The sequence below is a fragment of the Leptodactylus fuscus genome, chromosome 3, assembly GCF_031893055.1.
Source record: "Leptodactylus fuscus isolate aLepFus1 chromosome 3, aLepFus1.hap2, whole genome shotgun sequence".
Classification (NCBI taxonomy): domain Eukaryota; kingdom Metazoa; phylum Chordata; class Amphibia; order Anura; family Leptodactylidae; genus Leptodactylus; species Leptodactylus fuscus.
Window position 1 is genome coordinate 230758074 of NC_134267.1, and position 14899 is coordinate 230772972.

General features: G+C 38.6%; 1 protein-coding gene across 1 annotated transcript in view; it reads right to left on the minus strand.

The window, feature by feature from the left end:
* The window catches only part of PKHD1 (PKHD1 ciliary IPT domain containing fibrocystin/polyductin), a 395316-nt gene that overhangs the window by 131978 nt on the left and 248439 nt on the right, over window positions 1-14899 (minus strand). Inside the window, exon 53 of the mRNA XM_075266923.1 lies at window positions 14190-14277. Within this exon, the coding sequence (XP_075123024.1) occupies window positions 14190-14277 (88 nt within the window). The remainder of the gene's footprint in view (window positions 1-14189; window positions 14278-14899) is intronic.

Sequence of the window (14899 nt, forward strand, 5' to 3'; positions counted from 1 at the left end):
ACGGGTATCGGGGTATATATCGGGTATACGGGAATACACTGACAGTGTATTCCATTCAGGATCCTGGGAAAGCTGGGTTGCGGCGATTGAGCCCGTCAGTGCCACGTTACACTGACAAGCTTCTCCCTGGAATTTAGCTCTTACAAGAGCTGTTGTGGTTGTCTTCTCCTTCCTATCCTAGCCTGTCCCTGCCTACCCAGAATCTAAGCCCTAGCTAGCTGGACGGAAACCTCCGTCCTCGGTGAATTGCAAGCTCAGAATGACGCGAAGCTGGGCGGCGCTGTTCTTTTAAATTAGAGGTCACATGTTTTCGGCAGCCAATGGGTTTTGCCTACTTTTTTCAACGTCACCGGTGTCGTAGTTCCTGTCCCACCTACCCTGCGCTGTTATTGGAGCAAAAAAGGCGCCAGGGAAGGTGGGAGGGGAATCGAGTAATGGCGCACTTTACCACGCGGTGTTCGATTCGATTCGAACATGCCGAACAGCCTAATATCCGATCGAACATGAGTTCGATAGAACACTGTTCGCTCATCTCTAATAACTACTATAATATTGCCCCTATGTACAAGAATATAACTACTATAATACTACTCCTACGTAAAAGAATATAACTACTATAATACTGTCTCCTATGTAAAAGAATATAACTACTATAATACTACCTCCTATGTACAAGAATATAACTACTATAATACTACTCCTATGTACAAGAATATAACTGCTATAATACTGCTCCTATGTACAAGAATATAACTACTATAGTACTGCTCCTATGTACAAGAATATAACTACTATAATACTGCCCCCTATGTACAAGAATATAACTACTATAATACTACTCCTATGTACAAGAATATAACTACTATAATACTGCTCCCTATGTACAAGAATATAACTACTATAATACTACTCCTATGTACAAGAATATAACTGCTATAATACTACTCCTATGTACAAGAATATAACTACTATAATACTGCTCCTATGTACAAGAATATAACTACTATAATACTGCTCCTATGTATAAAATATAACTACTATAATACTGCTCCTATGTAAAAGAATATAACTACTATAATACTGCTCCTATGTACAAGAATATAAATAATAAAATACTACTCCTATATACAAGAATATAACTACTATAATACTGCTCCTATGTACAAGAATATAACTACTATAATACTACTCCTATGTACAAGAATGTAACTACTATAATACTGCTCCTATGTACAAGAATATAACTACAATAATACTGCTCCAATGTATAAGAATATAACTACTATAATACTGCTCCTATGTACAAGAATATAACTACTATAATACTACTCCTATGTACAAGAATATAACTACTATAATACTATTCCTATGTACAATATAACTACTATAATACTGCTCCTATGTACGACAATATAACTACTACAATACTACTCCTATGTACAAGAATATAACTACTACAATACTGCCCCTATGTACAAGAATATAACTACTATAATACTATTCCTATGTACAATATAACTACTATGATACTGCTCCTATGTACGACAATATAACTACTATAATACTACTCCTATGTACAAGAAAATAACTACTATAATACTGCTCCTATGTACAAGAATATAACTACTATAATACTGCTCCTATGTACAAGAATATAACTACTATAATACTGCTCCTATGTACAAGAATATAACTACTATAATACTATTCCTATGTACAATATAACTACTATAATACTGCTCCTATGTACGACAATATAACTACTACAATACTACTCCTATGTACAAGAATATAACTACTACAATACTGCCCCTATGTACAAGAATATAACTACTATAATACTATTCCTATGTACAATATAACTACTATGATACTGCTCCTATGTACGACAATATAACTACTACAATACTGTTCCTATGTACAAGAATATAACTACTATAATAATATTCCTATGTACAATATAACTACTATAATACTGTCCCCTATGTACAAGAATATAACTACTATAATACTACCTCCTATGTACAAGAATATAACTGCTATAATACTACCTCCTATGTACAAGAATATAACTACTATAATACTGCTCCTATGTACAAGAATATAACTACTATAATACAACTCCTATGTACAAGAATATAACTACTATAATACTACTCCTATGTACAAGAATATAGCTGCTAAAATACTACCTCCTATGTACAAGAATATAACTACTAAAATACTACTCCTATGTACAAGAATATAACTACTATAATACTACCTCCTAGCTGTGAGGACGTGTTTTTGTAGCTCTCCTGAGGCTCCTGATGTCTGGAGATAGCCCAGGGCGGGGCCGCCCTGGGTGGGGAAGTTCCCCTGCCAAGGCCCAGGCTCCAAGGCCTTCTCTGGGAAGCAATTCCCAGACAACTAAAATAATGGATGAAAATCCTAAAGTCCCCAGTAATGGGAATCGTGTCCAGTGTGTCAGCAGTCCTAGTGCAGCAAGCCAAGATGGGAAGAAAGTTGTAAAGAAAGAAGTAATGGAAGCAAGCAGTAGTACGGTGCAACAACCAAGCAAAATGGCTGAATGTAAGAAGTAAACTTTGCAGCCTGTGCAGACTCCATTGCAGGTTGCAGGTGTCCAGTCCACCCCACCCTCCTGCAGACAGAGGAGAACATCCCTGGAGAAGCAGACCATGCAGGAGAACATGCAGCAGTCTGTATTGGTACGGTCTGAGCGGACAAGATCTGGTAGCAGCAACCACAAAAATGTAGTGAAGGCAGTGGAGGAGATCAAAGGGAGACCAGCGGGGAAGCTTCAAGGTACCAGCAGTACAGTCACTGGGAATAAACTGGGGCATAGTCCCCAGTCTGGACATTGTGGGCCCATGGCAGTGACAACAGCCGTAGCATGTCAGAAATCACAGGCTACACCAACCAGAAGCCATACTGGGGGTAACCAACCTGCAAAGCTTTCCAACAATGTACAGACTGTCATGGCTACTGAGCGAGCACCAGAACTGCGCCTGGCAGACGAGATCCCAGCACTGGTCAAGCGACTGGAGACATTAAAGGCCAGTAAAATATATCTGCAGAGACAGATTGAATGTGCCTATAATCTAAAAAAGTCTGCATGCCCTGAGAAACTGGTGTTACTGGACAGGAAGCTGAGTGCACTGGCGAAAGAGCTCGCCGAGAACGTACGGGAGACCGAGACTGTACTGGAGCAAATGGGACCGGTGGGAGAATCGTACAGAAACCAGCAGCGGTTCCAGGAATACCAGAAGTCACCATCACCTTGTGCTAAAGCTGGGTCTGAACCCTCTCAAGGTGGCAGCCAGCAGTCCCATGTAAAACCGGTTCTGCAGCCAGCAAGTTTCCCTTTTAAGGAAGGGAATTTGTACGGGAAAGCGGCCAGTGTTAAGCAACAGCAAAAACCTGCAGCAATTCTCAGCAAGGCACCACAAGTCCCAGCAACCAGCACTTTGCAACCAGATCATGGACCCCTGCCTAATGGTAATGAAGTAGCAGCTGTGCAGACACCACAAGTCCCAGGAGACAAGTCATTGCAGCAGGACTATGGACTCTTACCTGAAGGTACTGGGGGAGTAACATATTCGGGGTTACAGGTTGTAAGTGTGTGGGACAGTCTGGACTCTGCTGTGCAGGACTCTGCTGCTGCTGACTGTAGTGGTAATATGGACTCTGCTATGCAGGACTCTGCTGCCGCTGACTATAATACTAATGTGGACTCTGCTATGCAGGACTCTGCTGCCGCGGATTGTCTGACTAATGTGCCTGATATTATGGATATTCCTGTATGTGATAACGGCCCAGCAGGGGAAGGTGTTTCTGGGGGGGATCCTTCACTATCTATGGCGTCAGACCCCTCTGCAGTCCAGTCTCTGGAGTCTGGTGATATTGCAGACATAGAGGTTGATGGTGGGGCGGACACAGGACAGTCCAGTGTGCAGGACTTTCCCCCTCTAGATACTCGCACAGTAGCAGAACCACATGGTACAGGTGCTCAGCAGCCCACACAGCGCCCACAAACACGCCAAGATGGCGGATCTGGCCGTACCTCCTCAGGGAATGCCTGGAGCCGCGGTGCTCCATCTTTTGCATCAAACTCCAATTATACAGGCCAGGCTTTCAGGAGGAGGAATGTAGTCAGGTTTAGGCACGGAGGTGCCAAGGAGGATCTGCCGGATAGGAGGTTTGTGGTCCGAGAGCTCCTATGTACCCAGATGGGCTTTGTGCCGACTGATATCCTGGCCGTCATAAACCTTCCTGACCGCCAGGGGTATGATGTTAGTTTTAAGCTGATGTCTGATCTGGACCGGTTCTGGGCCAATCTCACCAGGTTGAGAGATACGGAAGGTTGGGATAAGTTCAGTTTCATCCCCATCTCTAGGCCAGATACAGCCTCTGTCACAATTGTATTTTGGAATGAAGCCGTTCCCCCTCAGGACATAGTCATCTGGCTCAGGAGGCATTGTGACCTCATGTCTGATCTTACTAAGAACAGGGATGAAGACGGGGTCTGGACCGGTGGGTGGAGGGTCCTGGTGAAGTTGCGTCAGCAGAACAACATAACCCAACATCTGCCCAATTCGTTCTTTATAGGCCGAGAAAAAGGGATCTGCTTCTATGCGGGTCAGCCTCGCTGCTGCTTCAAGTGTGGGAAGGCCGGCCATGTGGCCAGTGTATGCTCCATGGTAAAGTGTAGCCTATGTAATGAAATGGGCCACGTGAGTGCCACATGCCAAAACATTAGGTGTAACCTGTGCGGTAGGATCGGTCACCCCCACAGAGATTGTCCTGATGCCTGGCATAACATCTGTAAGGATAGCCCTGATGAGGACTTGCTGGCAGCGGCTGATGACATACAGGAGGAGGAGGAGGCGCTATTGTCAGGGTCAGTAGTCATGGAGGCGGAGCCTCAACCACATACAGGTGATACCACCCAAGACCAGGCCGAGTCAGGTCCCATTGAGACGACCATGGAGGTTGTCGAGCAGGTTGTACAACCCTCAGTGGTCGTCTCTTCTCCTGCCCGATCATCCAACAATAATAAAAGGAGGAAGAAGGATAAAGCCAGCCGTAAGCCTGAGGGTGAGTGGACCACAGTAGAAAAGCCTACAAAGATGAGAGTAAGTAGTGCAGGCGAGGTCACTGCAACGGGGAATAGATTTAGTGTCCTATCAGAGTCAGACGGAGAAGCAGAACTAGACAGAGAACTCTCACGAATGATGGCGGAGTATGAGGAGGAGCCAGAGGGCGATCCCCCCACTAAGAGGAGACCCCACCGAGATGAGGGGCAGTCCGAATCAGACATGGAAACAGCTGGTCACCAGGACACCTCTGACTCTGACCTATGACAATGGGGCCCATCTCTCTGTTTCTCATATTCCTAGTTGTTCTGATGGCAGGTTTCTATCTTAAAGTTATCTCTAGTAATGTGAATAGCATCCGAGCAAGGAGGACAAGACACGCAGTGTATGAACATCTGAGATATCTTGATGCCGATGTCTATTTCTTACAAGAAACCCGTTTAAATACTTTAGGACTAATACGAGAAGCAGAGAGAGAATGGGAATCTGGCCCGTCCTTCTGGTCTCTGGCGGTGGAGCCTTATGCCGGGGTTTCTATACTGTTTAACACCCCTGATGTCACCATACACAGACTAACTGAGGTTCTGATGGGGAGGTGCCTGGTTTTAGAAGTTACCATCCGAGGCAGAAGGCTCCGACTCATTAATATCTATGGTCCACCGCAGTCAGTGATTGAAAGGGCACGTCTGTTTGATGAAGTCAAGCCGTACTTGTTTACATCTGTTCCGGTAGTCATGGCAGGGGACTTCAATGCCACCATGTCATCCAGTGACAGACCTACTGGTAGGCCTCTCACCAGGGACTGCAAGGTCTTAAGAAGAATTATTTCACAGGCTGGTCTGTCTGATGTGTTTACTGAGGGTGGTAGGAAACCCAAATTCACTTACTCCTGCGCTGGTAGATGCAGTCGGATAGACTTAGCTCTGGTCAGTCCCGCTGAGTATGTTAGTGAGAAAAGTGAAAAGACAGTCCCTTATTCTGACCATCTGGCTTTGTATTTTTGCTTGGGCTCCACAAAACGCCCTGATATTGGGAGAGGCCTATGGAAGCTGAATTCCAGCCTCTTGGACGATGACTGTGTCCGGAGTTGTGTCCACTCTCTATTTCAGAACCAGCTTGAGAGAGTGGTGTTTTATGATAACATGGCTGACTGGTGGGAGGATGTCAAGGAGGAGATCAGATCCCTCTTAAGGAGACTGTCAGTTAAGAAGGGGAAGAGTAAGTATAGCCAGTATCTCAGGCTGCGGAAAGAATTGGAGTCACTCTATTCGGCGGGCGGGGATGACCAACAGAAGATTGACCGGCTGAAATCTGAGATCAGTCAGTATCAGTACCGCAGGTATACATCCCTGGTTCTTGAACGGGATTATGGGTCCTTAGGGGCTCCGGATCCTTTTGAGAATTGCAGGGAGCGGGTGGCAAATAAATCGGTCACAGGTCTCACTGACTCCCAGGGTGTGTTACAGGAGTCTCGGGAGGGTATCCTGGGGGTGGTGAGAACTTACTATGCTGACTTGTTTCAGAAGAAGGTTTTGGATAGAGAGAAGGTGGCTCAATTCTTGGAGGCAACTCCGGGTCCTGATACTAATGATTTGGACTTTTCTCCTTTGACAGCAGAGTTAACAGTGGAGGAGGTGAAAGAGGCCATAGATAAGTTACATCTGAAGAAGGCACCAGGTCCAGATGGGATTACAGCTGAGTTCTATAGGAAATTACGAGACCTCTTGGCACCAATTCTCGTGGATGTCTTCAAAACTAGTCTAGAAAACCACCTGATGCCTCCATCCATGAGAGTGTCCTCCCTGATCCTGCTGTCTAAAGGTAAAGAGCCTAGTGACATCAAGAACTGGAGGCCGATTGCCCTCTTGAATGTCGATAGGAAGATTCTTGCAAAAATTCTGTTCTCTAGATTAGTTTGTTTGTCCCCGGCACTGTTGGCAGGCTCTCAGTTTGGCACAGTTAAAGGGCGGAACATCTCTGGAGCAGTTATCTCGATAAGGGAGATGTTTGAGAGATGTAAAGCTCTGAGGTGTGGGAGATATGTTGTGAGTCTTGACCAGGCTAAGGCCTTTGACAGAGTAGACCATGAGTATCTATGGGCGACTTTGACAAAGTACGGTATTCCGGGACAATTTGTGGATTGGCTGAGAACTTTGTACCGTGAGGCGGAGAGCTTTCCTCTGATTAATGGTTGGCAGGGTGATACTTTCAGGGTTGAGGCAGGGGTGAGACAAGGTTGCCCACTGAGTCCATTACTGTATGTGTTTGCCATAGACCCGTTTCTCAGGTCACTGCAGGAGTGTGATTTTCAGGGGGCGCCGGTCCCCCACTGCTTGCCCCTGAGAGTCGTTGCCTACGCGGATGATGTGACTGTGGTGATATCTGAGCCTCGTGAGGTGGAGATGTTGTCTGCGGCCATCAGAAGTTACTCAGAGGCCTCCGGGTCTCTTGTCAACCTTGAGAAGAGTCAAGCTCTCTGGACGGGTCATACTGATCCTACATTTGATCTGCCGCAGTTTGCCCAGGCCTCCTCCTATATTAAGATCCTTGGGGTGAAATTCGGGAGGGATGATAATTGCAGACTAAATTGGGAAGAAAAGTTGGAATCCGGAAATGCAAAGGTTCAGCGATGGAAGAACTGGAGGCTGACCTATAGAGAAAGGGTTAAAATGTTGAAGACTTACCTGGTCTCTGTCTTCTTGTACGTCTCTGTTGTCTTTCCTTTGCCAGAATCTTTCTCCGCTAGGCTCTTTAGCCTGTTCTTCCAACTTTTGTGGGGGAACAGGTTGAACCCAGTAAAAAGAGGGATAACCTACCTACAGAGGAGAGAGGGTGGGCTGGATATGTTAAATCCAAGGGTGTTTTTTGACTCCATGTTTCTAAAAGTAAATTTTGGTTGCCTGGACTCAGATAACGGCTCCCTGTGGGTAAATAGTATCAGGAATTGGATATTGCCTTTTGCAGAATCCTGGGTGCGAGGCGGCAGCCTTAAGAGGGGTCGATCGACTCGTGACTACCTCCCCCAGTATCTGGACTATGGCATAAGGTGCCTGAAAAAATGGGGAATTGAAAAGACCTATCTGGTGAGTAAGACCAGGAGAGATCTATACACCAGGGTATGTAAGACCTTCTATTGTCTCCAGCCAGCATTGAGGGACTGCACATCTGCAACCCTGAAGGATAGTCTGAGGCTCCTCACTGGTCTGAGGCTCCTTGCAAAGTTCTTTGACATCGCCTGGCTATCTTTGCATGGGAAACTTTTTGTAAGAGGCAACTTAAAACATCTCAGTGTGTCAGATCGGGCATGTCCATTGGGTTGTCAGCAGGAGGAGACCATGGCACATTTTATATCAGAGTGCGGGGGAGGGCGAAAGATCTGGCAGGAAATATCCCGGAGGCTGAAAATTCCCCAATTACAGTCTCTCAAATACCCGGAGATTGTATATGGCATCCCCAGTAATATAGGTGACATTAACCGGGAGACCCTGTATATTATTATTACTGTCATCAAATATTATCACTGGCATACGAGGACCCAGGTGTCCCTACACAAAGAGCCCTTCCATCATATGGCCGCTGTGAGATACATCGTGTCTGAACTGAGGTGGATAAAGTCTCTGGAGGTCAGAAAAAAGCCCGATAATGTAAAATTGTGGAGAAATGTATATATCGATTGCTGAATACTCTGATAACACTGCAAATAAGTCTGTTCATTTATTTACGGATTTATTTTTTCCCCTTTTTTTTTCCTGCCAGCAATGGAGACTTAAGTTAAAGTGATTCTCATTTGTGTTATCTGACGGACATGTCTGATTTATGTTATATTATTATTATTAATTACTAATTCTGTTGGAATGTAATGTATTTTTGTTTTGTTTTTACTAATAAAAATTACCTCCTATGTACAAGAATATAACTACTAAAATACTACTCCTATGTACAAGAATATAACTACTATAATACTACTCCTATGTACAAGAATATAACTACTATAATACTACTCCTATGTACAAGAATATAACTGCTATAATACTACTCTTATGTACAAGAATATAACTACTATAATACTACCTCCTATGTACAAGAATATAACTACTATAATACTGCCCCCTATGTACAAGAATATAACTACTATAATACTGCTACTATGCACAAGAATATAACTACTATAATACTGCTACTATGTACAAGAATATAACTAGTATAATACTACCTCCTATGTACAAGAATATAACTGCTATAATACTACCTCCTATGTACAAGAATATAACTACTAAAATACTACTCCTATGTACAAGAATATAACTACTATAATACTACTCCTATGTACAAGAATATAACTACTATAATACTACTCCTATGTACAAGAATATAACTGCTATAATACTATTCCTATGTACAAGAATATAACTACTATAATACTGCTGCTATATACAAGAATATAGCTACTATAATACTACTGCTATGTACAAGAATATAACTACTATAATATTGCCCCTATGTACAAGAATATAACTACTATAATACTACTCCTACGTACAAGAATATAACTACTATAATACTGTCTCCTATGTAAAAGAATATAACTACTATAATACTACCTCCTATGTACAAGAATATAACTACTATAATACTACTCCTATGTACAAGAATATAACTACTATAATACTGCTCCTATGTACAAGAATATAACTACTATAATACTGTCTCCTATGTAAAAGAATATAACTACTATAATACTACCTCCTATGTACAAGAATATAACTACTATAATAATATTCCTATGTACAATATAACTACTATAATACTGTCCCCTATGTACAAGAATATAACTACTATAATACTACTCCTATGTACAAGAATATAACTGCTATAATACTACCTCCTATGTACAAGAATATAACTACTAAAATACTACCTATGTACAAGAATATAACTACTATAATACTACTCCTATGTACAAGAATATAACTGCTATAATACTATTCCTATGTACAAGAATATAACTACTATAATACTGCTCCTATATACAAGAATATAACTACTATAATACTACTGCTATGTACAAGAATATAACTACTATAATATTGCCCCTATGTACAAGAATATAACTACTATAATACTACTCCTACGTACAAGAATATAACTACTATAATACTGTCTCCTATGTAAAAGAATATAACTACTATAATACTACCTCCTATGTACAAGAATATAACTACTATAATACTACCTCCTATGTACAAGAATATAACTACTATAATACTGCTCCTATGTACAAGAATATAACTACTATAATACTACCCCCTATGTACAAGAATATAACTACTATAATACTACTCTTATGTACAAGAATATAACTACTATAATACTACCTCCTATGTACAAGAATATAACTACTATAATACTACCCCCTATGTACAAGAATATAACTACTATAATACTGCTACTATGCACAAGAATATAACTACTATAATACTGCTACTATGTACAAGAATATAACTACTATAATACTGCTCCTATGTACAAGAATATAACTACTATAATACTACCTCCTATATAAAAGAATATAACTACTATAATACTGCTACTATGTACAAGAATATAACTATTATAATACTACCTCCTAAGTACAAGAACATAACTACTATAATACTACTCCTATGTACAAGAATATAACTACTATAATACTACTCTTATGTACAAGAATATAACTACTATAATACTACTCTTATGTACAAGAATATAGCTACTATAATACTACCCCCTATGTACAAGAATATAACTACTATAATACTGTTACTATGTACAAGAATATAACTACTATAATACTGCTACTATGTACAAGAATATAACTATTATAATACTACCTCCTATGTACAAGAATATAACTACTACAATACTGCTACTATGTACAAGAATATAACTATTATAATACTACCCCTATGTACAAGAATATAACTACTATAATACTACCTCCTATATACAAGAATATAACTACTTTAATACTGCTCCTATGTACAAGAATATAACTACTATAATACTACCCCCTATGTACAAGAATATAACTACTATAATACTACTCTTATGTACAAGAATATAACTACTATAATACTACCTCCTATGTACAAGAATATAACTACTATAATACTGCTCCTATGTACAAGAACATAACTACTATAATACTACTCCTATGTACAAGAATATAACTACTATAATACTACTCTTATGTACAAGAATATAACTACTATAATACTACCTCCTATGTACAAGAATATAGCTACTATAATACTACCCCCTATGTACAAGAATATAACTACTATAATACTGCTACTATGTACAAGAATATAACTACTATAATACTGCTACTATGTACAAGAATATAACTACTATAATACTACCTCCTATGTACAAGAATATAACTACAATAATACTGCTCCTATGTACAAGAATATAACTACTATAATACTACCTCCTATATACAAGAATATAACTACTATAATACTGCTACTATGTACAAGAATATAACTATTATAATACTACCTCCTATGTACAAGAATACAACTATTATAATACTACCTCTATGTACAAGAATATAACTACTATAATACTACCTCCTATGTACAAGAATATAACTACTATAATACTGCTCCTATGTACAAGAATATAACTACTATAATACTGCCCCTATGTACAAGAATATAACTACTATAATACTACTCCTATGTACAAGAATATAACTACTATAATACTACCTCCTATGTACAAGAATATAACTACTATAATACTGCTCCTATGTACAAGAATATAACTACTATAATACTACTCCTATGTACAAGAATATAACTACTATAATACTGCACCTATGTACAAGAATATAACTACTATAATACTGCTCCTATGTACAACAATGACACTACTATAATACTGCTCCTATGTACAAGAATATAACTGCTATAATACTGCTCCTATGTACAACAATGACACTACTATAATACTACCTCCTATGTACAAGAATATAACTACTATAATACTACTCCTATGTACAGGAATATAACTACTATAATACTGCTCCTATGTACAAGAATATAACTACTATACTACCCCCTATGTACAAGAATATAACTACTATAATACTACTCCTATGTACAAGAATATAACTACTATAATACTGCTCCTATGTACAAGAATATAACTACTATAATACTGTCTCCTATGTAAAAGAATATAACTACTATAATACTACCTCCTATGTACAAGAATATAACTACTATAATACTGCTCCTATGTACAAGAATATAACTACTATAATACTACCCCCTATGTACAAGAATATAACTACTATAATACTACTCTTATGTACAAGAATATCACTACTATAATACTACCTCCTATGTACAAGAATATAACTACTATAATACTACCCCCTATGTACAAGAATATAACTACTATAATACTGCTACTATGCACAAGAATATAACTACTATAATACTGCTACTATGTACAAGAATATAACTACTATAATACTACCTCCTATGTACAAGAATATAACTACTATAATACTGCTCCTATGTACAAGAATATAACTACTATAATACTACCTCCTATATACAAGAATATAACTACTATAATACTGCTACTATGTACAAGAATATAACTATTATAATACTACCTCCTATGTACAAGAACATAACTACTATAATACTACTCCTATGTACAAGAATATAACTACTATAATACTACTCTTATGTACAAGAATATAACTACTATAATACTACCTCCTATGTACAAGAATATAGCTACTATAATACTACCCCCTATGTACAAGAATATAACTACTATAATACTGCTACTATGTACAAGAATATAACTACTATAATACTGCTACTATGTACAAGAATATAACTACTATAATACTGCTACTATGTACAAGAATATAACTATTATAATACTACCTCCTATGTACAAGAATATAACTACTATAATACTGCTACTATGTACAAGAATATAACTATTATAATACTACCCCTATGTACAAGAATATAACTACTATAATACTACCTCCTATATACAAGAATATAACTACTATAATACTGCTCCTATGTACAAGAATATAACTACTATAATACTACCCCCATGTACAAGAATATAACTACTATAATACTACTCTTATGTACAAGAATATAACTACTATAATACTACCTCCTATGTACAAGAATATAACTACTATAATACTGCTCCTATGTACAAGAACATAACTACTATAATACTACTCCTATGTACAAGAATATAACTACTATAATACTACCTCCTATATATAAGAATATAACTACTATAATACTGCTACTATGTACAAGAATATAACTATTATAATACTACCCCTATGTACAAGAATATAACTACTATAATACTACCTCCTATGTACAAGAATATAGCTACTATAATACTGTTCCTATGTACAAGAATATAACTACTATAATACTGCCCCTATATACAAGAATATAACTACTATAATACTGCTCCTATGTACAAGAATATAACTACTATAATACTACTCCTATGTACAAGAATATAACTACTATAATACTGCTCCTATGTACAAGAATATAACTGCTATAATACTGCTCCTATGTACAACAATGACACTACTATAATACTACCTCCTATGTACAAGAATATAACTACTATAATACTGCCCCTATATACAAGAATATAACTACTATAATACTGCTCCTATGTACAAGAATATAACTACTATAATACTACTCCTATGTACAAGAATATAACTACTATAATACTGCACCTATGTACAAGAATATAACTACTATAATACTGCTCCTATGTACAACAATGACACTACTATAATACTGCTCCTATGTACAAGAATATAACTGCTATAATACTGCTCCTATGTACAACAATGACACTACTATAATACTACCTCCTATGTACAAGAATATAACTACTATAATACTGCTCCTATAAAGAAAACTAGAACTACAGTTTACAATGGAGCTTATAAGGTTTTTTTCGGTTCAGGTATAAAGTCATGTTCAGATATTCTGTGCTTAAACTTTCAACATTATAACCTACATTTCATTTCCTGGCGCACTGTCTGCCCCGAGACGTGTCCATGATGTGCTGGGATAAGCACTATAAATCTGCAACTTTCCATAAACTCCTGGAGTAAGCAAAAAAAGATAATGGATTAAGGAGGAAACAGCTGTTGATAAAATATCAGCGCAGACAGCACAGAGCATCGAGTAACAGAATACGGGATCTATTGTCCCTTCTTTATATGATAATGAGATGAGCCAGGGACTAGCCATACCGTATACCCCTTATCAGCCGGGGACTATCCATACCGTATACCCCTCAATACCATGATACCGATACGCCATCTGTATGAAGAGCTTCTGCGCAACACATCCAATTTTTTTTTTTTCTCGGCCCATAACATATTAGACATCCATCTGCAAATGGTTAACGTGATATTTTTTGTATACTGGCAAATTTCCACGTTAAATATTGCATTAAGCGCTGGCTTCCTTGGATAATTTGTACCTTTAGCAAACAGATTTTTCTATTGTATTTTGGCTGGAGCGGGCGACTTGCTTTCTGTTTCCCATTATGGTACGTAGCGACTATTAGGCAACAGAATTACGGAGAACTTAAAACTAAAACTGTAATTTAACAGAAGGTTGAAAAGAAATTAAAAAAAAATAGTCTATCCATAAAATTAAGCATTTTACTTAGATCTCTTAGATTACGGTAATACATCAAGTATTTTTCTTATTACATTT